The sequence below is a fragment of the Phaethon aethereus genome, assembly GCF_964289735.1.
Source record: "Phaethon aethereus genome assembly, chromosome: 1".
NCBI lineage: Eukaryota > Metazoa > Chordata > Aves > Phaethontiformes > Phaethontidae > Phaethon > Phaethon aethereus.
The window spans coordinates 90,210,999-90,237,329 of NC_138575.1; the positions used below are offsets into that span (position 1 = coordinate 90,210,999).

The 26,331-nt window shown below is 50.8% G+C and overlaps 1 protein-coding gene across 1 annotated transcript; it reads left to right on the forward strand.

The window, feature by feature from the left end:
- Nucleotides 1–300: 300 nt before the first annotated feature.
- HGD (homogentisate 1,2-dioxygenase) lies at nt 301–25,496 on the forward strand (the record flags this gene model as incomplete). Its single annotated transcript, XM_082004972.1, has 14 exons — nt 301–315; nt 5,750–5,821; nt 8,327–8,415; nt 10,149–10,254; nt 14,176–14,235; nt 14,701–14,792; nt 15,278–15,312; nt 16,499–16,578; nt 16,708–16,807; nt 19,159–19,283; nt 19,883–19,987; nt 21,153–21,279; nt 24,566–24,747; nt 25,365–25,496. The coding sequence occupies 14 exons, from the start codon at nt 301–303 to the stop codon at nt 25,494–25,496; spliced, it is 1,320 nt and encodes a 439-aa protein (XP_081861098.1).
- Between the last annotated feature and the right edge of the window lie 835 nt (nt 25,497–26,331).

Genomic DNA, 26,331 nt, shown 5'->3' on the forward strand with positions numbered 1-26,331 from the left:
AAGGAGGAGAAGGAGCGGTGAGAGAACCCCGTCCCCCTCACCCCCCCCCCCCCCCCGTTTATTATCTTCAGATCGATCCTGGGGCAGGTTCTGCGGAGAAGGGCCGGTGTTTGGTTAAACGCAGACTGGGCTGAGCAAACAGGCTGAAAACTCCCTTGGACTTTCTCACTTCCAGCACTGCCAGCCTGCCGCCGGCCCGGCTCGGTCGACCAGCCAGCAGGCTTTTCTTGGCAGGCTGCTTCACCCAGGTACCTGCTCGGGGTTGGTGTCTGCTCCGAGAGGAGGAGGACCAGGGGGACGATGACGGGCTTGCAGGTAAGGGGTTGGGGACCCGTGACCCACCAGTGCTGGCTGTGGACACCCCTTCTCAGCTGACACCGATTTTTTGGCGTCTGTTTCATTTGAGTGTGCCCCTCTTCTGTGTTTCACGGTGTGTTTTTAAAGTTCTCTTGGGATAAAGGATTTTGCTGTGTTTTGTCTATAAATAGGCTTTTCTCTCCCTCTTCTCCTTTGGCAATCATTCTTGGTCAGGCTGTCCCAGCGCCGGACCTCTTCATCGTCGCAGGATTTGTCCTTCCCCTGCCCTCCACACACACCCCTCCTCCTGCCCCAGCGGCCAGGGGGGTGTATCCCCCTCAGCCTATGAAATCTGACTGGTAACATCTGCCCAGATGTTGCAACCCTGGTCACCATCGTTCCCAGCAGCCCAGGGGAGCAGCAGCTCCGTCCCAGGGCAGTCTCTCGGTACCCCTCGCAGGGCACACCGGGGCTCCGGCCATGCCGGCCTCCCCAAGCCCCAGCAGGGCAGCCGGCGGGCGCTTTCCCCGTCGCCATTTGCCAGAGCAGGGGGGAGTTTGGGCAGAAGGGCTTGTGGTGGGTTTATGGCTCCTGGGTAAAAGGCGGGGATCACAGCCCCAAACCTCATCGGCACCTCACTGTGGCAGCGTGGGGGGGTCCAGCCGCCCCAGGGCCATCAGGGCGCGTGAGTAACGCCGCAGCAGGCGGGAGCGGCAAGGGCTTACCCCAGGACCGCTGCGGGTGTCGAGAGCTTGTGCAGGACCATCGTGTTTCTTCCCAGACTTCGGGGCTGTCATTGTTGCTAAGCCTTTTCCTAGCTCTGGCTGTGCCTGAGATACATGCCTGTGTTCCTTTGCCACCTCCTGCGATGTTCATTATTTTACGTAGTGGTCTTACAAGTCTTCTTATTAATCTCTGGAGTCCTGTCTGCTCACACAGTGAAATTTTGCCGTGCTTCTTCCTTGCTTGTCCGTGATGCTCCCCAGCTTTCACCCTCCTCTTTCAGCAGCGGGGCAGCCTCGCCCCTGTACCACTCCAGACAAGTGGCCTGACAGCATCTTCTGTCTCTGTCTCCATCTCTGATTTGTTCCCAGCAGACCCTAACACCGTGTTGGCTGGTGTGACTGTGGCAGCAGGTTGAGCATGGGTCTGCCCAGAGTTGGGCACGAGAATGGGCTGCTTTGCCAGCACCTCCTCTCCAAGATGTCATATACATCCATACCCCGTCATCACCTCTCCCCAGCCCATCTTCTCTTCGCATCTTTCCTCCAAAAGTGTTGCTTCACTCTTCCTCTCTGCTCCTCCCAGCATCCGTCCTTCTCTTCCCCACTCCACCGAGTTCCCTGACCCACCTTGGGGCTGGGCAGGTCCTTTCAGGAAGGGTCTGGCCGCTGGACCATCCCCGGCACTTTTGGATCAGAGGGTTGGCAACACGTTGGGGAGATGGCAGTTCCTGCTGGAGATGTTGGCCCTGTGGCACCAAGGCAGGACCGGGGCTGAGCTCCGGTTTGGGTTCTTTGGTTTCAGCCTGCAAGGAGGCTGTGGAGCCCCACACAGAGGGTGAAAGACCTGCACTGCTCATTGCCCCAGATGATCATGTCCTTGTCTGTGCCAGTTTGTGTTAGACGTTCCGATGTTGACTGGTCTGAGCTGAGACAAAGTGTCATGCCTTTTGTCTAGAGATGAATGTTGTTTTCCTGTGTCCTGCAGCAGGAGCTGATAGAGAAACGTATTATGCAGCATTTGAAGAAGGGCCTTAATTATTTTGCAGTCTATGTGTTCAGACTTCAGATGCGTTTTTCCCATGCCTGCCATCTAATCCAGTGAACAAAAGGTTATGGTTTATAGGTCAGAGCACAACACCCATAGCGAGCGCTCTGCTTTGCATCACGGTTATTCCAATCAATGAGCTTTGCTGAATTTTTTATGCTGTGCTGGGCTTTTATCTCTCCCATTTTATTGAAAAACGACAAAACAAAAACCAAAGTACGAGTCAGATGAATTCCTAAGATCCCGTTTGCATAAAAAGCTACAGGATCTCAAACAAAATAACAACAGTAATTAAAAGCAGAAGTGAAAAGAAAGGACGACAGAGAACTTTTTGTTTTACAGAAAACCCACTTGCCCAATTACCAGAATAGTGACCATCAGCCTACCCAACCTGGAGATACCTAGAACATGTCTAGGAACTGTGGAGGCCAGGCAGAGAACTAGAGGGAGGTCCCTTTGGACTAAAAACACAGTGCCATTTCATGGAGAAGCGTTGGTTTCATCTTCCCAGATCTTTTTCACCCAGGAAGGATGCTCTGGTGTGGGTGCCGGGCGAGCAGAGGGGGGTCGTTTCCCCAGGTTTGGGGCCACCCTGTGCAATGCACACTGAGAGGTGGGAGTTGGGCTCAGCGGGTGGGCCAGGAGAAGGGCCATGGTGTGCCTGGCCCTTGCGCTGCTGCTCCCGACCCACCTGCATCGGCAGAGTCCCCACATGGTGCTCCACAGCCCTGGGTCATGACGCCTCCGATGCTTGCGGGGAGCTGGTGTGGCGCAGCTATTTTTGGCAGCCCAAGTAGTGTTTGACACTGACCCCTAAGGGCATGGAAAGGAGAGAAGCCTCTCTGAGGTCTGCCACAGGGAAAGACAAAATAAAGCGAGTGAATAAGAAAAGCCACACCAAAGATCCAGGGAAAGCCTTGGAGCCACGCTCAGAGTGATAAATCACCGGTAGGACGATGTCTCCCCTCCCGTGGCTGCAGTCCTGCCCATGTCTTTTTTTCAGCCCTCGATGCAGTTACCTGAGGATTAATTTTTTTTTTTCTTTTTTTTCCTTGGGAACAAAGAATTGATTTGACCAAACAATGATGCAGCAGCTTCTGCCCCTGCTCTCAGGGCAGCGGGGCGATAACCATTCTTTCCCAAAACACCCCCTCCTCCCCAGCTCGGCTCCCCTGCCCCAGACCGCCCAGCCCCCTGCATCGCTGGGCGATGACCAGCAGCTCTGCAGCCCCCGGAGATGCGCAGCGGAGGAAGGCAGCGGCTCTCCGTCCGGCCCGGTTGGAAGCTGCCTGCACCGCTGCGCTCGAGAGCCACCAGCCTGGGCGAGGTGCCGGGCAGCACCGCTGTGGGCACCGAGCAGCTGCTGGCACGAGGCGCTTGCTGCTGGGTTGGTTTTCTTTCCTTCCCCCGGCCCAGCAAGCAGAAAGAAAGGGGCTTTTGGGGATGCGGATGGGCAGGCCAGCTGTGCAGGTCACCAGCTTTTGAGCCTGAAGGATGGGGGTGGGAGTGGATTTCTCACAGCAAAATCTCTGTGCCTCCTTCCCCCCTCGCCCCAGCAGCGTGGCAGGAGGGTGCCGGGGAGCACACGCTGGTTACCAGATACGCAAACCCACCAAAGAACCACAGACTGTCCCCTCCCAGCTCTCCACCAGCCTTAAGTCGAGCACTTTGCAGGTGATGGTCAGCAAAGCAGCCTGCACGTTGCATTAACCCTCTCCTTGCTGTGCTAATGGCAGAGCCTGCTGGGCCTTGCTGGCTATGCCTGCCGAAAATCAGCATGTCCCCGTCCTCCTCCCCTTCCTCTTCTTCCCCCCTTCCTCCCCTTTTCATCAAGGCTGCCCCGCAGGCAAATGCTCCCGCCACCTTTACGTTGCTGGTAGAGGAGAATGCAGTGCGGAGGTCTCAGTTAATTCTGGAACTGCTGCAGTCCCATCAGATACTGCTGCATTTCCGTTTAAAAGAGGGGAGGGGGAAAAAAAAGCAAGGAAAAAAAAAAAAAGAAAGAAACGCTCCAGTACAATACATTTGCCAAGGCTGCTTAGGTGACCTGCTGCTTTGCATATCAATATGCTTCTTGCAGAACCCAGTGGAGAGCAGAGTCCTAGCGATGTGCCATGCACGTTCATTTGTGAGAAGAAGAGAAATATCCTCCCTGAACTGACGGAAACCGAGACGTTTTCGGGTTCAGGCTAAGCAGGGCTTCCAGCCAGCCTGGCTTCCGCCTGGGAACGGTCTGTTCTTACAAGTGGCTGAAAGGTGCCTGGGGAAAGCTCGTGGTTTCTCAGGAGGTTTCAGGTTTGCTCTCTGAGCGCCTGCTGCGCTGGGAAATTTCTAGAGGGGCTGCAGATTGCACAAGGCTGAGAACCCCGGAGGGGGAAATAATCCAGGGGCTGGAACAATACAGTGAACCAGGCATAGGGTCTGTGTCGCTCCCCCTTCGTGTCAGACCTCGGCCTCCCGGGCTGTCCTGCCGTGCCGAGGGAGGGTGCCGCCGCCTGCCGGGGGTTTCTCAGCACCGGAGAAAACACGCGCGGGTCAGCCGAGGGTTGGGACTCCCGGGCTTTGCCATCCCGGCGCCGCAGCCTGAAGGCAGACAAGTAGCCCGTCTGCTCTTGCAGTCGATAGAGGGGAGAGTTAATATTTAACTCTCTCTCCAGGCCACGGAGCTGCACCCCTGATCGCTGCCGAAACACCTCTGCGTTCATGCAGAGTTCGACAGAGTGGCTTCATGCCTTTCTATAGCATCTGAAGGGGTGGTATTTAAATTTCTGTCAGTGCAAAGCCAAGGTCTCTGTTATACCTGCTTGCTTTGTGTGTCTCGGGTTTACTGGGTGGCTTTTTTCAGTGTCACAAAGCTGGAAGCCGCATCCTCCAGGGTCCTGCGGCTTTTAGCCACACACCCTCTCAGACCACGGCAGCCGTAGGCAGAGCAGGGATGGGAGCAGGTCTCTTCTTTCCATGGGTCTCTCAGGTATACATAGCCCTAGAAAAACAGATTATCACCCGGTAATGGATTAATTCTTGCTCACCACCATGGTGGACAGTTCACACCCAACTGGGCGATGCTCATTTAGGGCATATCAGTGACATAGTTTCAATGCCAGACAAGTTTCCTTTCCTCCTTCATCCCAGCTACGTCCTGGCCTTTCTCTTGCTGGTCACAGGGATGTATCACAGGAACCTGACAATCAAACGACTCCCAGTTTCAATCCCTGAGCATCTGAGGGCCATAACTCAGTGCACAAATTTGCAAGGCAGTCTGCAGAACATGGAACATCCATGATTCAAGCGAAGTCAGATTTAACTTGGATTAACCTCCATAACATTGGTGTGCAGTTCTTCTTCCTATACATCACCCTGTTGTTCTTGAGTCTGACTGTACCTGTGATATTTGGTTTATTTCTCAAGTGCCTTCATGGTGCAGAATGTGGTCAAAATATACACGCCGATTTAGCAGAAGAGCAAATCTTCTCTGTGCTTCCCAGTCCATCACACAGTCAACTAATGAAGTGAACACAGGAGCTGTGAAAATGGTCTGGGGCACTACGCAAGTAGATCTCTTGAGAAAGTCTTAATGTGTGCAAAGAGTCTGAAAAAAGCATGGGAAGCAACGGATGGGTTGTCTGGAGAGGTTTTACTTGTGTATTCAAGATGCTGATGCATTGTGTGGTTTATTCTACAGTACATGTCGGGATTTGGAAATGAACACGTTTCTGAGGATCCACGCTGTCCAGGAGCTTTACCGGAGGGACAGGTACTGAGCTTTTAAAAGTGCTTTATTAAAATTACATGGAATAGAGTGAATATCTGTACCCTGGGCTTCTTTTAATCTTAATGTGTTTCCTTTCTCTCTGCTACCACGAAAGTCTGCAGGAGCCTTCTTTATGCAGGACTGGAATAATAAGATGCTGGCAAAAATCAGAACTAAAGATTTCCATTCATACTTTCTATTTTTAAGTTACTCATGAGCTTCCAAGTTTCACCTAGGGGGTTAAGACTTGCCTAAATTACCTTCGCTCAACGCCATTTTTTTGAAAAGGAGTTTGCAATAAAAGTGGCTGAGCCACACTGAGAAGGAAGCCATCGGCTCTGGAATAAACCGCAGCAGAAGTCTGAAGCTTGGCAGAGAGACATGCTCACGCAGGAGAGGTGGCTTCTGGGATTTCTATAGGAACTGGGTTCGATGAAGCTGGCTTATAAGCCTTTGGCAGGAGAACAAGTTTTTTGTAAGGAGGGGAGACGAATGCCTGTAATAATAAACTGACAGATTCATTCTTAAAAGTAAGTAGCTTCTGAGTATGTTAGATTAAATTATGTTGGGTTTTTCTGTTTTAAAGAAAGGAACCTCAACGCATGTGATGCTAGCCACTCAGTCTACAGAGGCAAGAACAAAACCCTGAAGAATTAAAGCTCTCTCATCTCCTTTACGCCAGCACACACTTTGAGGCTGACTGTGCCCTCCCTTGGATGCCCTGTAATCCCTTGGACTTGGATGGCAGCATTTTACGCTCAGTCAGTGACATCCCTTGGTGCAAGTCAGCTCCCCTTCATCCTCTGTGCAAAGAGGCCAGCAGAATTAAGGTCAAATAGGGCACTTCACTCTTTGCTTTTCCTGAGTTTTCTGGATCTCCCCAGTTCTGATGTTTTGTATATTGTGTGCCAGTGTCCACACTGGCACAGCACTAGTAACGCACAACACTAGAACACATTAAATCCGTATATGTGTCCCCTAGGTCTGCATTGCAGCCTATGGTGTGCCCATAAGAAAGAAAAACTGCTGTGCTGGATCAGACCAATGGCTCAGCTGGTGCAATGTAAAGAAAGAGGCACCTTAAAACTGGAAGATTGACAGCAGTGACTGCTGGTCTGAACAGGCAACGGGCTGTGTTGGATGTGCTCCTCGTGATTTCCCAGAGCAGCACCACTTTCCAGGAGAGAAGACCCCTCCAGCTCCTGGTGGAGGTACCCTCATCTGGACAGAGTTTGCACTCGGTGTCAAAAGAGTTAACAGAAAAATCTGAAAATGAGTTAGATGAAAAAATCTCCAGTCCCAGGGGTGGATCCTTTCTCCTCTGCAGTATTTGTAAGACTGGCATCTGCAGTAGTGCTGGCTAAGATAAAAATGACAAGGGCTATTGATCCCCCTGCTTCACTGCATACCCATACCGACAAGATGGAGTTTGAGGGCCGCAAGCTACGTGCGTTATGAGAGCTTTACCTCTTCCTTCTGCCCACCTGTCAGGGCAGTGTTGGATACTGCACGGATGGCTGGTCCGCTCAGCCGCAGCAGGACGACAGGGTGCTAAATTAGACCTTGCAGGAGGGAGATGGGAGATGCTAGAGAACAGTGTTCGACTGTCCCACCGGCGTATCCCCTGCAGTTCTTGGATGCCTTTGCTTCTTGCTGATCTCGAACGAATAGATGCTGGCCTACTTAGATCAAAACGTTTAGTTTCTGTTCTCTGAAAAGGAGGAATCTGTCCTTCAGTTATGAACCCACGAGGGCTGCTTAAACCTGTGCTAGTCACACCCAGGGCTCCGCAAAGGGGAAGGTGCCCCCTTCGTACTCCAAAGGAGGACTGGCACCGTGCAGAAGTCCCGCGGAAAAGCAAAGGCTCCCACACAGGTCACTCCTACTCCTGGGCAGCAAACAGCACTGCCAGGACGAAGCAGCACGCCACCAAAAAGCCTGCTCCGGGCATCCCTCCCCTGGGCAGAGGGCAGGAGGAGGAGGGGGCATTTAGTGTGTAGGAGGGAAGAGGCAAAGGTGCAGCTGCTGCGAGTCTTCATCAGCCCTCCGGAAAGCCAGCCAGACATGGTGCTCTGGGGCAACCCCTCTGAACATTGTGTCTCAAAAAAATCTGTGCATGATAACGGTCTGCTTTGCCGTCTGTAAGAGTTGGGAAATAACCCCCTTTCCCCCGACGCTCCTGCCGCCGACCCTACCGAGCGCTGCCCCGTGCAGCTTGCTGTAGCAGCGGGTGTGTTGCCCCAGTGGCTGTGCCGACTCCTTAGGGCACTTCTGTAGCCTCTCGCATGTGGGAATCGGTTTTGGGGTCTGGCTGGTACCCCCACGGCATCCAGCCTCACAGCAGCAAGAAGGTGCTGACTACCAGGGCTGATGCACAGACTCAGGACCACAGTCCACCCTGTGGCACTGGGGTGCCGGGCACCCACCACAGTCCTCTGCCGGGGGCTCCAGAGCTAAATCCCATGCTGTTGCCTCCCAGTCCTTATCTTTCCTTCTCCTCCCATTCAGAATAACCCACAAGTCTGCCCGTACGGCCTGTACGCTGAACAGCTTTCGGGCTCTGCCTTCACCTGTCCCCGACCCACGAATAAGCGAAGGTATCGTGACCCCTCGGCAGCGGGCGGGTGATGTGGGGCGCTTGGGGCAAGCGGCGGGCAGCGATGGGGCGGCTGCCTCCGTGCCACCAGTGCTTCCTGTGAGCCTGGGCAGGCGGAGGCGGCGAAGCACGCACCCGAAAACCTCCACCCTGCGCTGGGAGAGGGGCAGGGGCAGAAAACCACAGGAGGGGGAGAGGATGAGCGGGTGGGCTGAGTGGGTTGTGAAAATGCTGGGAAGGAGGTTGTTGAGATGGAGAAGAAAATGGTTTTCTGGGCGAGGAGAGGAAGGGGAGGGAATGTTCACAGGGGCCAGATGGTCCGAAGGGGTCTGTGCGCTGTGCCAAACAGCCTCAGGGGTGCAGCCCTGATGCTACTGTGAAAACGTCACCGCTGTGACTGGCACCCATAAGCACCTGATGGACAGTGTCAAAACCCAGCCTCTGAGCAGGACTCTTCCCTCCTCCTAAGGGATGCTCCTGCATGCCGGCCAGGGCCAGTGAGGCACTAGCTCGGCTGTACCCTTTTTGGGGCTGGCCAGGGGCTCAGGCCAGGCACCCAGCACGCTGCTTACTACCCCGTGTTCCCAGCAGTGCTGGGGATGGCTTGTTCCAGCCGGCAGCAAACGTCCCGGAGCTCTGTCCCGGTCGTTGTGCTCCGGCCATGACCAGATTGCAGAAGATGGGTTTCTCATGTTGCTTCTCCCGCAGCGGCTTTTCTGTCCCTTCTGTCGTTGGTGCAAATGAAAGGCAAATGCATCATCTGAGCTGCCGAGCACAGCGCTGCTCTCCGGGCTGGTGCCAGCTCGCGGTGTGCGTGGGAAAGGGATGAATCATTGTTTGCTGCACGAAGATGTCCTTGATGGAAATTTTCCAGCTCTCAAGGGAGAGCTCCCTCCTCCCCTCTCCCACCCACCCAACTGCAACCACGGCTGTTAACACATCAAAGGCATTGGCAGCCCTGCCTAGCTCAGGCTTTCCTGACCACCTCTGCTCTCCCGCCTGATTAAAAGCCCAGCTCTGGGCTTGGCTGCGCCTGTGCACGGTGTGCAGATGCTGGCTGCGGCTGTGGGAGGGGTGGGGGTGGCAGGGGCTGCAGCGACGGACACGGCGGGCAGCAAGGGAGGGGAGCGATGGTCCCAGGCAGTGACAGAGGCGTGGGGGACCTCCTATGGTGGTAGAACACATCATCTCACACAAAGCTCCGGTCCTTGCTGCATGGTTCTGCTGGTGGTCCCATGGGCCAGCCAGGCATAGGACGCTACTTTCAGTAATCCATCCAAATTCAGATACCGGCTGTGACCTTCTGTCTCCTGAAAGCTCCTCTGTACTTTCAGTTACTGTATTCATCCCTGTCTTGTCTGAGCTGCTTTGTAGCTGTGTTTAAATAGGTTTTTTCCCACCTCAGAGACTGCTGTATTTCAGCCGCAGAAAAAGCTATATCTTTATTTTGTATATATGTGTGTGTGAATGCAAACATATATAATGATTTGTAAACACACATATAGACATTTACCTACACATAACAGCCTATATTTGTATTTAGAGCCTATAATAAAAAGCCATCTCTCTGGAAGTGTCTGTCTGTGAGCTGGTGTTTGATATTTAATACACCTTTTGGTCCAGTTGCCACCAGTGTATATGTTATTCATGCCTTTATGAGCTCAGCCAGCTGGCAGCCACCCAGAGGGCTTAACCTCTCCCCCAGGCTAATCCAAGTCTTTTCCTTTTTTGTAGCTGGCTGTATCGGATCCTACCTTCAGTCTGCCACAAACCCTTCAAACCTCTCGAGGAGGGCCACTTGACACACAACTGGGATGAAGTTGAGCCTGATCCCAACCAGGTAATGGTGCTGGAAAGGGCCATGGTCCTGCCACAAGGACAGTCAAATATTAAGCTAACCAGGGGTGCAAAGGCACTGAGCTGCAAGAGGTCCGAGGAGAGTCATAGGGAGTTGGGGTTCTGGCCAACACAGGACCCAGCTCCTGACTGCCACCCAGTGTTCCTCACCTATGGGTCATCCAAGGAAGGTCAGCCCTTAGTGTGGTGCTTGCTGCTTCCCACCTCGATGGATGCTTGTGCTGCTTCCCAGCATGGCCGCAGTGTCTCAGGGTTTGGTCTGTGCTATCTAGCATCTCCCTTGGGGGCTCCTGTTGGCCACATTTCAGGCTGCTCTCTCTTCCTCTTCAGTGTCCCCCATCAAAGGCTCATCATGCCTCAGCCCTGCAGGCAGAGCAGCAGCGTGTCTCTGCCATCCATCCCCTCCTTCCCTGAGCTTTCGGAGAGGCTGCTGGCTGCCAGCCTGTTTCTCTGCAGCCCTCGTGGGAAATCAAGCTTCATTCTGGAGAGTCGTGCGGAGACACGGCATTTGTCTTCCTCTGTTACGGCCTTGCCATCATCTTTAATCATGATTTCTTCCCTGCCAGCCCCAGAACATTTGGCTTTGCTAATCTGACTCTCTCCTCCTGCTGTTCTCCTGTCAACATCATCTCATGGGCATCAGTTTTTACCCTTCTTCGGTTTTGCCCTTTGATGCATCATCATTAGCTAATTTCCAGCCTCCCAGCAGCCTCACAATTTGTCTAAATACTTTCCCAGTTCTGCTGGAACATGTTTTCCAGCCACTGACCAAGGAGCGGTGACAGGGACCTAAATACAAATTTAGGTCCCTTTGGTGCTTCTTCCCAGATGAAGCCCCAATGACTTCTGTCACCTCATCCATCCCCGATGCCCTTTTGTAGCCCGCATCTACCGTTACGGTTATTTATGGTTACGGCAATTCCAAGATGCCCGGCTCTCGAGCATCTCAAGCCATTTACGCATAGTACATCTTTTGCCTAAGGGAACAGCAACGATGCTCCTGCCCACTCTCTCTCTCTCACTGATTTCAATGGCAAGCATCAAACCCAGAGGGGTTATTTCCTAGCAGTAAGTGGAAGCTGTCTTCCTGCTTTCCTTCTCATCCTCTCTGAAGCAGAGCCAGAGACCAAGTTCAGTTTGTTGGACCAGACCAACGCTTCCCTGCAGTGCTTTGTGTTTTGCCCACCTCACTTAAGGAGCTTTCCCAGTCATCATCCATCTAAAAGGATGGCCATATGGAGGTACTTTATGCAAAGCCCATTGAAGTCAATGGGAAAAAAAATCCTTTAATGTTGCCCAAAGACAATGGCAGAATTACAAAAGGCACAGCGGACAAAACAGAAAAGGGGAAAAAGATGATGAAAAATATGGGGTGACGTCCATGCAAGAAATGCTGAAACATGAAAGCTCTCCAGCCTGGAACAGAGTTGACCAAGGGAAGCTATAATTGAGAGGCAGGGAGAAAATGAATACCAATAACAAATGTCATGTTAAAAAATAAAAAAGCATAAACTGTGAGACTTCTTGATAGAGGACGGAGGTGGGTTCAAAAAGTGATTGGACAAACATTGGAGAGAGAAAACCTATAAAGTAATAGTAAACACAGAGGTGCCATATCTCAGGAGGTTCATGGACCATACAGCAGGGAAACAATAGTAAAAGCTTCCCTGTTTTAAGCACCTGGTGCTGGCTGCCTGCTGGCTGTCTTGGACTTCTCTTCTGGCTCAGGGCGCTTGTTCTTCTCTTCATCAGTGAAACCCAAAGGCAGCAGAGTCACATCGGACAAACAGCGCGCAGAGCTGGGCAGGGGCTTAGCAGTTTGCAAGTGTTTCTGAGGAGAGGGGCCAGACACCATTTTCAGTTGTGACCAATGTGCTGGATGACGTTTCCTGCTCTCCTTGTCCCACAGGAATGACAAACGTGGAGGTGTCCACAGGGACCAAAGTGAAAATGAAGCTGTTATGTAGGAACTGCACTATCCTTATTATTTCATCTGTAGACTTACTGTTATCTTCCGTATTCCTCAGTGAGAAAATTTGCTTCCCTTTAGACCATCTTTATACCTAGCATTTATTTATCTCCTTTTCCCCATTCTCCCTCTCCCTCTCTCTCTCTGTCCTGTTTTCTGGATCTTTTCTCTTTGTCCCTCTGCGTGTCCTTTCTGTCAGTGATTCCCAATGGGTTCTGTCGATGGTTCCAAATTCCCAACCCTGAAGGCTTAAAACAATCGTTAGTGGAACAGTTCACATCGAGATGCCACCACTGGCCTTCACAGCTGCTGTGCCAATGAAACGAAGAGGAGCCAGGGAAGGTCTCACTGCTGGGGGTGGCAGCAGGCTCAGGAGCACCTTCTGACTGTGCTTTGTGTTGACTCTGGTTCATGTCTGGAAAGCAGTCTCAGAAACCAAAGGAAAACACGCTTCAAAGAAGTCTGAAGGCAAAACCTGAGGTTCACCACCATCTTACTGTGAGGGTTCGATACCTTGCAAGGGTCATATCTGACCCGCTGGCAGGTGTGCTTGGTGCCTCCATCCAGGACATGCAGCTTCTCCAGCAGCCTCTTCCCCTCCGCCCAGCAGCCCAGCAGTGTGACCCTGAGCCCGCACCGGCACGGAGCCACCCAGATCTCGGGGAGGAAAACATGGCTCTGCCCAGCAGAAGATGGAATGGGGTGAGGAAGGGATGAGGGATGGATCCGACCCAGGCAACCCAGGGCTGCTGCAAGGCTGTGGCGGTGGGATGCCCTTGGAAAGCAGACAGCTTCTTTCTTAGAGCAGAGCAGAGAGGGCCAAGCTGTGGGGCCAGGCCTGGGGTGCAGCTGATTAATTAGCCATGAGCCCCTGCTTCTCTCAGCTTTACTCGCAGAGGCACTTGCTGGGCGCAGCTGCCTGTTTTCTCCCGGGGCTGGCTCTCCTGGAGAGCCTGACAAGTCTCCTGGGCACCCACATCTTGGTTCAGGTTTGGAAATATTCCCTGAGGCTTGGGGGAGTTTAGTATCTTTGTATCCCTTCCAAATTTAGCTGAAATTTCACGTAGCTCAAAATTTTTGGGAGCAGCAGGCACAGACACAGAGGCCCATAAGCTTTGTTTTCTCAGCGCACCAGCCTAAAAACCCCTCAAGAACTGCCAGGTCGGCTAGCTAAAAGCAAGAAAATGTTCTTGTGGATGCCCAGAATCACAGGCACTTTCATCTGGGGTCAAGCGTATCGATGCAGAAGATACATCTGGCAGCTGGTCACATCAACATCCTCCTTATTTTGGGTGTTTGGGTTGGTCTGCACTGAACCCCCGCAGTGAGGGGCTCTCAGCTCCGTTCCCAGGAGCTGCAAAGACCCTTGATATGTCATTAGCAGTAATAAATACTTCAGGCTCCTCTGGCACCTTCTGCCTGAGGATCTCGACAGGCTTTGCAAGAAGCAATTAGTGCTGCTCGCAGCTCCCACTCACACAGGTAGAGATATTTCTGCTTCGGATGTGGGGAAAATGAGGTGGAGCAAACTGGAGTGTCATGCTGAGGTCACGGAGTGAATCATCCAGCAGTACGTGGAGCACGGGACCGTGACAATTTGGCTGTGGAAAGCTGCCTCGTCTGAATTCTTTTGCTCTCACAGTGTTGTTTGTTAGTAGTAGAGGAAGAGACAGATTGTAAATGGGATTTTTTTTTTAACCTTGACACTACGCAGGCCTCCCGATCATTTTACAAATTATAATTAAAAAGGAGAAAAAAGCTCCATAAATTGAAAGAAACCTGTAAACCAAATCAATCAAGGCAAAGAGGAAAGAGAAAGCTACCTCACCTAGCAGAGGGCAGGGATGCTGGGGGCGACTGCTTTCTTTTGAATTGCCAGTATTTGCATTATAACCACTGGCATAATTGTCTTGCTTTTTGTTTGCTGCACTCTAGCTGCGATGGAAACCTTTCGAGATCCCAAAAGCCCCTCAGAATAAGCTGGACTTCGTGAGCGTAAGTTGGGCAACCAGGGCACACGAGCATCCTCCATCTCCGCTCCCCCTCGGGGGGTAGCAGGGCACACGGGATGTTCAGCGTGGGGCTACCAGCAGCGGCTTTGACACCTCTGGTGTCAAAGCAGAGCATCTGTGGGGGAGGAGAGGATCCCAGATTTCAACCACCTGACAGTAGGCTTGATTCTCCTCGTTGCTTTCCAAGGAACTCTTCAATAAAGCCCCAACCCCCAGGTCCCCCCAGCCCCTGGGCTGCAAAACACCACCTTACCTGGACTGCTAAGAACCCCCTGAGATACTAAAGTGAAGCCAACGTGTTTGACCAAAAGCCAAACATGGACAGGCCGGCAGCGGTACGGGAAGCGGGGAGAGGGGGGCGAGCCCCAGCAAGGAGGTGGGATGAGGGGAGGGCAGGGCCTGCCCCGCCACCTGCCGCTCACTCCCGGCGCTTGGGGTTTGCCCACAGGGACTGCACACGCTGTGCGGCGCCGGCGAGCCCAGAGGACGCAATGGCATCGCCGTCCATGTTTTCGTCTGCAACACCTCCATGCTTGACAGGTCAGCGACATGGCCGAGCACTGGGGGAGCAGGGGGGGAGCCCGCAAGAGAAAGAGGGAGCTGGGCATGGGGATGCAGCAAGAGGGAATGTGTTGGATCCGGGTGCTCTTGTCCCAGGGATCAGAGCTGCTCCTCGGAGGTCAATACGTACGCAGCCTCTGATGGGCATCGCTACCCTCTGCAGCGGCTCATGGGGGACGCTAGCCCTGCTCCCCAGTTTACAGCACCTGATGCCCCCATGGCCACAAAGACAAGGACCTCGAGAGGTTGGAGGATATCCTGCTTCCAGGCCACACACATTAAACCTCCCTGCCCCCTCTGCACTGGCCCGTATTTTGCATTCACTGACCTGCAAATAGCATTGCTGGTGCTGAAGGGAAGACCTCTGCCACATCAATCTCACAACTCAAAACTCTCCAGCTGTAGTTGCGGTCTGTGGCTGGGGCTTACAGCACCTTGACCTTTCTGTTTTCCTTTTTCTTTAGATGCCTTTATAATTCAGATGGCGACTTCCTGATTGGTGAGTTGATGCTTCGGCTTTTCCTTTCCCCCACAAGGGTCTACCTGGGTTGCCACCTGCCTGCTTCTCGTTCCTCCACAGCCCTACAGCCAAGATTTGGAGGGGAGGGTTGTCTTCACCCTCATGCCATCCAGATTTGGTGGTCTGGCACCAGCTGGGCTGTTGGGCAGGTTGCTCTGCTCCCGTTCAGCTCAGAGAGCGCACGTCTGTGCCAGACCTCAACTTTGTTTATGAGGAGTGACCCAACTTCCTTGGCGTGGTGCTCAGGGACCGTTTCCCAGCACTCCCCAGATTGGTATTAGGCACACCACAGGCGGAGGTTTTCTGGAAAACATAAGCCTCAGGATTTCTGAACAGTTTACAGCTAGATGCCTTCGTTGCTTCAGTCCAAGAGTATTTGGCACAGCAGCTTAGCTCCTGCACTCTGCCAGCCTCAGGCAACCAGGCTTCCACGATGAGTGTTGAGGTTGGCACCTAAAAGTGTGCACATGCCGAAAAATATTCTGAGTGGTATCAGAAGCCTGATATTTGCTTGAACTTTTCTTGAATGAGGGACAGGAATGCCTCAGGGTCACGAACAGAAACAATCCTCCCATAAAATAGCTATTAAATTGTTCTCACTCACCTCCCTCACTACTGAGAAGTAAAAGTCCTAGGACAGGTTTTGAAAATCTGCTTGTTTTTCAGGTCACAATGTGAGCTCTCCCATGCCAGGACAGTCCAGGAAAATATTGCAGTTGTTAGGGAAGCATTACTTCTACCCTCATGAAGCAGGAAGAATTAGCTATTCCCAGATATCTCACACTGCTGGAGTCAGGACAAGGATGGGTACATGCACTGTTTTACGTAAAGGTCACTATATGGACAGGTTTGGCCCTGAATATACCAAGACCCATTTACCTGGACTTAGCATCTGTGGCATAAACCCTATGTCAAGGTGCTGCATGGCTTAACCTCACAGGCACCTGCTGTGATGTGGGGGCCATGGGGCTGGTCTGGAAGGTCTCCCTACAGTGCAGACATCTCTGCTGCAAGGCTGTGCATGTGAGATGGAGCCTGGTCCCACTATGAAACAGGGTCAGAAAGGGCCCATTGCTCTTCCTTGGAGCCCAGATGCTCTTGTGGACAGAGAGGAAGGCATTCACCATGTTGCTTCAGCTCCTCTGCCCGCATTTTGTTTCCACAGTGCCCCAGCAAGGGAAACTGCTCATCACAACTGAGTTTGGGAAGATGCTAGTGGAGCCCAATGAAATCTGTGTCATCCAGGTAAGGGCTGACTGCACTTTGCCTGTGGCTCAGAGCCCGACGTTGGAGCAAGCCAGTGCCTGCATTCAGCCATTTGTGGATTGTGAGGAAAGTCCTGGGAGGATCCTAGTATCTTCCTTTATTTTCCAGCAAGGAATGCGTTTCAGTGTGGAGGTGTTTGGAGAGACCAGAGGCTACATCCTGGAGGTGTACGGGGCACACTTCGAGCTGCCTGACCTGGGGCCCATTGGTAACAGTCTCCCATCAGACCTACAGTGAATTTCATAGAGACTGCCAGGAATTACCAAATTCATGCCCAAATCCATCCTTTCATCTCCTACATAATAGATCCTCCCGTGCACACACTTCTTCCCAAAAATGCTTTCCATCCCAGCACTGTTATTCCCCAGCAAAGCAAGCATCCCCCCCACAATGTAACAGCCCAGTTGTCTCCTGGGACTGAAGGGACCATTTCTCTCCCCTTTTTCCCCTTTCTCTTCTTCCTTCTGATCTGGGAATCCCCACCTGCTGGCTCTGAATATGTTCCTACCAAAACAAACTCAAAAGGCCATCATCATTGATGCCCCTTACTTACAGATACAGCATAAACTGGAGTAATAGGAGATAATTTACCCAGTAAAAGGAAAGACAGATTTCAGAGGCAACAGATATTCTTGAAGCCCCATTTTAGATTTAATCAAATGTTTTTCCCCCCATCTTTGTGAACAGAGGTTCTTAGAGCTCTAGAGCCTAGAGTGCCTTAGTGTCAGAAGCTGTTCTCCTTGGAGAACTTGTAATCAATAAAATGAGCAGCACAGAACTGGGATCAGCAACACATTCGCATCTCTGTGTCATGCTGCCAGATCTGCCTTCACTGAGCACAGGTCTAGCTCTCTCATAAATCACAGATCCTCTCTGCCAGCTGCCTCCTGGTCTATGCAACGTCACGGATCGCAAAGGCAACAGCCTCTTGCTGCTCTGGCAAAGATACTGCAAGGGTGCGTGGCATCTGAAGCCCTGCCATCCACGCTGTGATTTCCCAGCCAGCTTTCTGGAGGTGCTTAGCTCAGGTTATCTCACATTTCTTATCTCTGGAGCACTCACCTCCAAACTTTTCTTGCTCAGAAAAACACCTCCTGGTTACTGCTACTAAGATCATCTCAGGGAAAGGAAGTGAAACTCCCTTGTGACAGCTAAAATAACTACAAAACTGGTACCAATAGTTCTTCACGTTCAGACTGGAGTTCTGGGGTTAGTTGTTTTTCATCTTAGGTTGGGTTGGGTTTTTTTCCCCCACTAGACTGGGCTTGTTTTATAGCTCTCAGTGAGATCTAAAAGACTGGCCACGCTTGAAGCAAACTGAGTAAGTATTATCAATCAGTAAGAAGCTTGGCGTGGCCCATCTGCATTCAGAGGGCCTTTGCAAACATCTCATGGTCATAGTGAAATGGAAGCCAGTCATTCTTGCTGTGGGGAACGGACCTAATTTGCAGCCATTTAATGGGAACCCGCTCAAGCATCTCTCCCGTGTGACATGCTGGGCACATCTCTTTCTGCATCAAGCCTACGGTGATTTTTCAGCAGCTTTCCTTTCAGCCAGCTGAGGTTACCTGCCTTCACCCACTTCTTGCACTCTGTGCCTGCTCCACTTGATTACTGATATCATTGCCCAAGCCTGTTTGTAACAGGTTTTCCCATTAACTAGTTCTTCAGACACTGTTGGACTGGGTTGGAGGGGGCGGGGGGTGTCAGTCTCCAGAAGGCAGGAATCTTTATAAGGTTTACTTTCTGGAGAAAAGAAAATGAGTGCACTTGCCTGTAAACCTTTTCAGGAGGTGGCAATTATAAGAGCTCCTCTTCTCACCACCTACCCACCTTCCCCTCAGAGACCAAGATCCTTTGTATTTCAGTCTTTCTTACTTTATTCTAACTTCACTTTTCACTTGAAAAATGACAGCTGGAGAAAAGCACTGACTGTTAAATCTTAGCAGCAGGTAGTAATGTCTGCATTTTTATCCAAGAAATTCAAAACCACTTTGTAACAATAATACTAAGAAGAAAAATACTTCAGCATCCGTATGGTGTTTTGCACTTTGAAAATGCACTCCTCACACTAACCAACCCCTCAGTATGCCCAGAGTCTGTAGGTAACACTAGCCCTTATTTTACTATTCTTTTTGCAAGCATTCAGGAATGTATTGGGCCCCCTCATGACATGCCTCATAACTTCTGCATGGCTAAGCGTCCAACCAGCAAGATGTCCAGGAACAGAGAGCATTTCACCCTCCGTTTTTTGCTTAATTCCTAGTTACTACATGCCTTTAGTTGGGGAAGAAGTACTAATCTTGTTCAGAAGGCCACTAGGGGAGACCTGTCTCAGTCACGTATGGAAAGCATGGACTTAAATGCTAGGATGTATTACAATTACCTATTTGTAGGAGCACAAGAAGTACATGACTATTTCAGGTTTCATGGTGGGACAAGAACCAGTAAGGACATTCAAAATGCAGAAGGGCACCCATGAAGCCATGAAATTGCACCAGCCTCCCACTTTGCTTGCAGATTGCCTCAAGAGCTCTGGTGTCTCTTTTTCCTTTGCAGGAGCCAATGGCCTGGCGAACCCGCGTGACTTCTTGGTGCCCGTTGCATGGTATGAGGACCGCCAAGTGCCGGGGGGCTACACGGTGATCAGCAAGTACCAGGGCAAGCTGTTTGCAGCCCAGCAGGTGAGGATGCCCCAGGAGAAGAGGCAACACTGAAGCACAGTGACTGCCAGTGCATGGCCTGGGATATGCAACTCAGTAGCGTGCACATAGTCTCAGGAGGTCCTGCTGGGTTAAGTGTAGCAGGGCTGAGCCCTTGCCTTGTTGGGTCATTCATATTCCCAGGTGAGGCTCCTCAGTCTGGAAAATGTTTGTGAAGACTTCATTGCCCAAAGGGTCAATGATGGACTTTGCCTCACTCTTTCCATACGTTTATAGTGACAGAGTAGAAAAGAGGAGCTGGGGCTGCTGTGAAAAGCCAGGGTTTCCTTACCAGAGAGCCAGTGTTGCAGGTGGCCTTGTTCAAGCACTGCCTGGGCACTCAAAAGCCCCTAGAGACCAAACCCCAAAGGCGGGGGCTGAGACTCACCAAGTAGAAATGCTGAGGAAAACCACGTCCTTGCAATGTCGAGCTGTGCCTAAAGGACTTCATGCTCCAGGCTGCCAGTGTACCTCTCACCAGCACTAAACCCATTTTTAATTTGGGAAAGAGCAGTGCCCTGCACATGTGTAGCAAATTGGAAGGCTGTGTATGGTAACCCTCTGCCTCTTTGCTTTGGTAGGATTTCTCCCCCTTCAATGTTGTAGCCTGGCATGGGAACTACACGCCGTACAAATACCATCTGGAAAAATTCATGGTCATTAACTCCGTTGCTTTTGACCACGCGGTAAGTTCTGGAGGCAGAGCAGTGCTGCATGGATACTGTACCATCCAAATTCACCTTGAGCTCCAAGGGCTCAAAGCCTGTTAAAAATATGTTGTGCTCTAAGAAACAGTGTGAAATCTCTTGCACTGTTTTCCCTGGGCCCAAACCAAGCCCTTGTAGAGAAAGACAACCTCTTCTGTGGTCCAAAGACATAACTGGAGGTTGATCAGCTTCTTAAACAGCTTTATGCAGCTTAGCATAGAATTTCTGCACCCTGGAGGAGAGCTGAACACTGAAGCCAACACACACCATGCTACTCAGCAAAAAGATTCATTTCAAATTCTTGCCTTGACTTACTTCTTGCAATTGCATAGACTCCTTCCCCTGGTTCCTCTGAGCCCAGAAATTCATTCAAAGAGCTGGCAGCTTTCATTGCAATAATTTCTAGACCTTATGGAAAATAACTAAAGGCAAAACTATTGTGAGGAGCTCTTCTAAAAAGGAAACCAGCCCAGTGGGAGAGCTGCCCACAGCGCTGCCATCTCTTGGCACCGCTTCTGCAAGTGGGTGTGCAAGGAGACTGGCGCATTTCTAGCGAGACAACCAACAGAAAGTATTGTTTAAACTCCAGAAAAACCTGCCAGAAAGACAGTTTTGGGATCAAAGCCCAGAAAATCACTCCACTGGACTAGAGACTTCAAAAATCCTTGAAACAAGCCACAGTTTCTCTGCACTTTGTTCCCCCTGTTTGTAAACTAGCAGGGCTGTGAGGCTAGATGCCTCCAGCAGGATGCTCCTGTCCTCTTAACCAGCTAAGGAAGAGGTATGTTTTCATGGTAGGAGAAGTGCTGGAGACTGCTCCTGGAATTACAAGACAGGCTTGCAGGGCTGTCCCTCTCCTGCATCTACGCCACCGGTGTCATTGCTGGGGCAGGGAAAGCTCTCCAAGGCCAACTAAAGGAAGAACCATCCAGTCCCATCACTTGTCTCCCATGTTCTGTATGGGATCAAGATGCTGGGTGCTGTCACACAGGGTCACAAGTCTCACCCACACCACCAGAGACAGGTGGTAAAAGTGTTTTGGCAAGGGAGAGGCTATATCAGTCAGGTTTACTGTCTGGATGACCTGAGCAGATAGCTCTGAGCCCTGCTCTGTTTCATGCTTTTTGCTTCGTTTTTTTTTCAGGATCCTTCTATCTTCACTGTCCTGACAGCCAAGTCGACCCGTCCTGGAGTGGCACTTGCTGACTTTGTCATATTCCCCCCACGATGGGGGGTAGCTAACAAGACCTTCCGTCCACCATACTACCACCGTATGTCTGCTCTTTGTTGGTTGTGCTTGAGTACAGGACTGCAGGGAAAAAACAAGCCTCCATCTATTTGAGAGCACGCACAGGGAAGAAGCAGTCTGATTTGCTGCCCTTGGCACAGTTAGAGTCAGGTTCTTGGAGTCAGTCAGTCCTCCCTGGAAAATTAACAAACCCAAAGATGTTCCTATTTAGAGCATCTCAGGAAAACTCAGAGGTGATGGGCTGGTGGTGTGGGCATAGATGGACACGTCTGTACTCAAGGGGGTCCCACTGGGACCAGGTGCATATTGAACTTGGCATTGCACAAATGCATCAGAAATTGTCCTGTCATCCAGCCACGAACTGCTTAACATCATTATCTCATTAGAGTACACAGATAAAGAACAGGAGAAAGGAAAATACATCACAGGTGGCGAGAAGTGGAGGGACATAGAAGGTGCCCAAGGCCACTCGCAGTGTAAGGTCAAAGTTACAACAAAGAATTGAATTGATTCTTCTGAGCCCTTCTTCACCACCTGCACAGTGATGGAGGTACCTCTGGCACTTAAGAAGCCTTAACTGGGCTCCTTCTCAGGCAGTTGTTTGATTTGGGGGGAATTTTGTTGCCCTCACCAGAGCTGGTTTCTTTTTGGCAGTTTTTTGGTTTCGTCTTGGCAGAGCATGACCACATGTTGCATTGAATGGATGCTATAAATCCAGTTGCCCACATGGGATTGTCCTTCCAGGGTAGGGATGAGGCAACCTGCTTTATGAGACTGAGGGGGAAAGCTTGCTCGTGCTGCGCGACTTCCGTCGACAGCTAAAAGGCCTCATCTCAGAAGCTGTCAAGGTCACACTATGGTCCCTTTGAAGGGCTCAGAGGCTTTCTGCACTAACTAACCTCAGTTTAATAGCCAGCTCCTCCTGCTACTTAGACATATTTCCAAGCGTCTTGGGGGCTGGCAGAATTAGCGGTGCTTGCAAGGCCTGTGTGCAGCTGTGCCGCCATCTGAGTAAATCCCACAGGCAAAGTCCTGCCCTGTCATTCTGCTTCCATTCCCAGTAATGAGTGTGACATGGAAACATGTCTGCTGACCAGCTGGGATAGTGCCAGGTCACAGCTACCTCTTTTATTAGACCCTAAAAGGTGAGACTCACTGCTGGTTTACCACAATGAAGTTGCTGCGCATGAGCAGGGCTTTGCTAACTTTCCACAGACAGGTAGTGTTTAACAACATGAACTTGTTCAACCTTGCTTATTCTGCGGTAGAAGATGGCTGAAATAACTCTCCTCTTGTCTGTGTGGTGAGCTAAAAGCACCCATGCACACAGCTACCAGAGCTACCCACTTGACCACAGTACCTCAGCCATAGGCTTGAGCACTGTGATGAGCAAGCTGGTTGTCTACTCTAGCCCAGCCACGGAGGGGCAGAACTTGAGTGGGTAAGGCAAGGCAGACATCGCAACAGTCAATTAGCAAGACGCTGCACGTTAGTTCCCTCTGAAATTAGTGGAGTGATGAGAATCTTGTACTGTTAGAGAGGCGTAACAAGACAGAGCAACTCTGGGGTAGGAGTAGCACAAGTTCAGTGCTGCTGAACTCTCTTCTCACCACATGTCTTACAAGAGGCCTATTTTGTTTTCCAGAAGTCCCCTGTTGCCTCTTCTTCTCATGTGCAGTGAAAAGCCTGGGTTCAGAGAACTTTGGTGCACTCAGAGTCATGATTTTTCATCTTGCCTTAACTTCTCCCCAAGTATAAATATAGTAATGGTGGACCAAAAATTTCCCATACAAAGGTGGCTGTGCAGCTCATAAATACTGATTTCTCTTGGTCACCTTTCTGCATCCCTGGAGGCTGTGAATTACTCCTAGGGTGTCTGGAACACAGGTTGAAAAATGTGTCTGATTGATACAGCTTTTATACCATATATTACATCTGTGTCTGGGAGAGTACTTGCGTGATTCTCATGACAGTGGGACCTAATATCTAATGGCCACTGAGGGATTTTAACTTCACAGCATCCTGCTTGTAGAGGACAATGCTATTTTACCCATAGGGAATGGAGGCATGCCTAGGTTTTTGGAGTGATGTAGGAAATCTGTGAAGAAGTAAGAAATCGGACTCAGCTCATCTCTTAAGTCCTAGCCTGGTTTTCTACTCACGGGCCCATTCTTCCTAAGCAGTAGCATGAGTCCTGCTGCAGATGCGTTGGCAATCCAGCTCGTCAGGTCTGTACGGCAGTCTGAACACACCAAGCCCAATACATGAGCGAGTTCAATGAAAAGCCTGTAACAATCTAGTCTTACATGAGATACTGACAGCTTGGGATGAAAATTAATAAATGTTTGCATATACATATACACCAACTCTGCTTTGAGCTAAATTAGTTTTCCTGTTAAACATTTCAGACCCTGGATTGTACTTAACAAAGACCAAACTTGTGGTTAAAAGGGGCTATATATAACATAGCTACAGAAGCATGTCCTGGTTTTGCAAAAACTGACCGCTAAGCAGAAAGTTGCCATATTGTTTAGTCATATCAGGCCTACTAAAGCTGAAACCTTGGGAAGGCAGTTGTGAAAGTGCTTCTCTTTCCGGGAGCATAACTCAGTAAGTACTGAATTGTTAGATATAGCCATCCTTAACCTAAGTTAGTGGTATATTACTCCATTGGTTTCAGAGGGTCTACTTAAAAGTGTTCTTCCTTGGCGAAAGATTAATTTGGCTCCTTGTCTTTGCGCACACAGTGGCTCTCAAGAAATAAGTAAATAATGCACAAATCAAAAGCATAAGGCACTGAAGCGCCTGGCTGGGCTGGAGGTGGTAGAAGAATATCTACCACTGGAGGTGGTAGAAGAACAGCAGACCAGGCTTTCTCACCAGACTGCCAGCCAGGCATTTTGTGCCCCCGTGCCCGTAACACAGGGATGACTATACTGAACTTTCTTTCCAGCGCTTTAAGATCTCTAACCCAAGTCTGCAAATATCAGGTTACACCAGGCAGTCTGTTTGCAGGTGTAGTACTTACACAGCTCGAGGTGGCAGGAAAAGCACAGGTCTACCAACACCAATGCACCTTCATTAAGGAGGTCTTGGTTTCTAAATCCAGATAATTAAGAGCAGAATAAAACCTGTACAGCATTGCCTATAGGATCCCTGATGTCCTCTCCTGCGCCGCCCTGCTTAGGAACCTCCACTCCACCCACTGCCCGACCCAGCTTAGCTCGTGGGTTTCAAGGAGCTTGCAGCCCAGCTGTGGTGCTTCCCAGTCACACTGTCTTCCAACCTCTTCTCTATGCCTCCTGCAGGGAACTGCATGAGTGAGTTCATGGGGCTCATCAAAGGCCACTACGAAGCAAAGGAGGAAGGCTTCCAGCCTGGAGGGGCCAGCTTGCACAGCATGATGACTCCTCACGGGCCGGACGCTGACTGTTTTGAGAAGGCGAGCAAAGCCAAGCTGGAGCCTGAGAGGGTTGCAGAAGGGACCATGGTAAGGAGCCAAGGGAGTCAGTAAGATTTCAAATACCGCACACCATAGTGTGGCTGTGCCACTCTCAAAGTACAGCCTAGCTTCTTGCTGGCAAGTTGGAAAACGTACTTGGACCAAACAGCTGCAGCATTCTCCTCACTTACCAACCAATCAATCAATCAGCACCATTCAACTCCCAGGAGCTCCCCTGGGGACATGTGATGCCAGGTAGCTTTGATCATCTGCCCACATAAATTGTTGCCTGAGCAGGAAGCTGGGAATTTTCACGCTGATTAATTTAATTTTTGTCTTAGCCTATGGAAAAAGAAACGAAACCCCTGACCATCTCCACTCCCTAAAATCTAATGATGATCATCAACAGACATTGAACTAGAGCTTTTGGAATAGTCTGGCCTTCCTGGGTATGCAGGGAATCCGAAGTCACTCCTGAGACCCGGTTTGCAGCATTGCAATGCCAGCTCTGAAGAGTTTTCTCCCCCTGGGTTGATGGGGCTGGAGGCAGAAGTTGGCAGGCCTGGACCATGTGTGCAACTCCTGTTTGTGGTGGAGCAGAGCCACCTTGCCTAGATGCAAACTCTTGCTCTCTTGCCTTAACCTACCTTCCCACTTCCCAACAGGCCTTCATGTTTGAATCATCCCTCAGTCTGGCTGTCACCAAATGGGGCCTCCAGACCTCGAACCGCCTAGATAAAAACTACTACAAGTGCTGGGAACCTCTGAAAAGCCATTTCAACCCTAAGTGCAAGTAAAGTGAAGTATTTGTTGCTTGCAACACGTGAGTGAAGATAGGGAAATAAGCATACCTACGTGTGGTGGCACGGTTGACTCGGGCAACGCAGAGTGCTCCAGCACAGAACGGCATTTCCAGCAGCCACCGACTCATGAAAATGATCACCCCTATGTAACTTGGGAAATGCAGTAAAAAACCATCATTATTCTTATCTTTCAACTACCCCATTAAAGCTTTCCTGGTGACATGCTGAAGCTGAAGTACTTGCATGGCTCTCACTACGTGTAGTTGGTGTGAATGCTGTACCTTGCGCGGATACAAGGTAGCAGCCAGCCCCTGTTCACAGGGCCGCCTGAAAATGCAACCCCGTCCGCCTTTTCACAGGGAGCAACTAGGGATCAATAAAGCATTTTACGCTGTCTGTAGAGGAAGAGCTTTCCAAACAGAGCTGAAGGCTCTAGCAGACCTAGGCCTCTTATTAGAGCAGGCCCTTTCAACCTGCTGCTCTGTGGAGGGTGCCAAAGAAAGACTTGATTGTCAGGAAAGTAGACCAGAAATTAGAAAAGGCTGGAGAACCCAAAGCGCTTCACTGCTAAGTGAGGGAAAGCTTCCTTTCCAACCCCACGTTCTGGCCATCCTTCAACATTGACTTGTGTGTCAGCACTTGACAAATTCTCTCCCTAGTTAAGTGCTAATTTGCAGCACAGCAAATGCAAAAGGCCTTGTCTGGCCAGTACAGGCATTTGTTCCTGGGAAGGTACCTGGAAGAAAGTTCAAGTGCAGACAACATCATGGAGGACCTAAAATTCATTGGGGTATGCAAGCCTCACCCCCAGGTGGCAAGTTCCACAGGG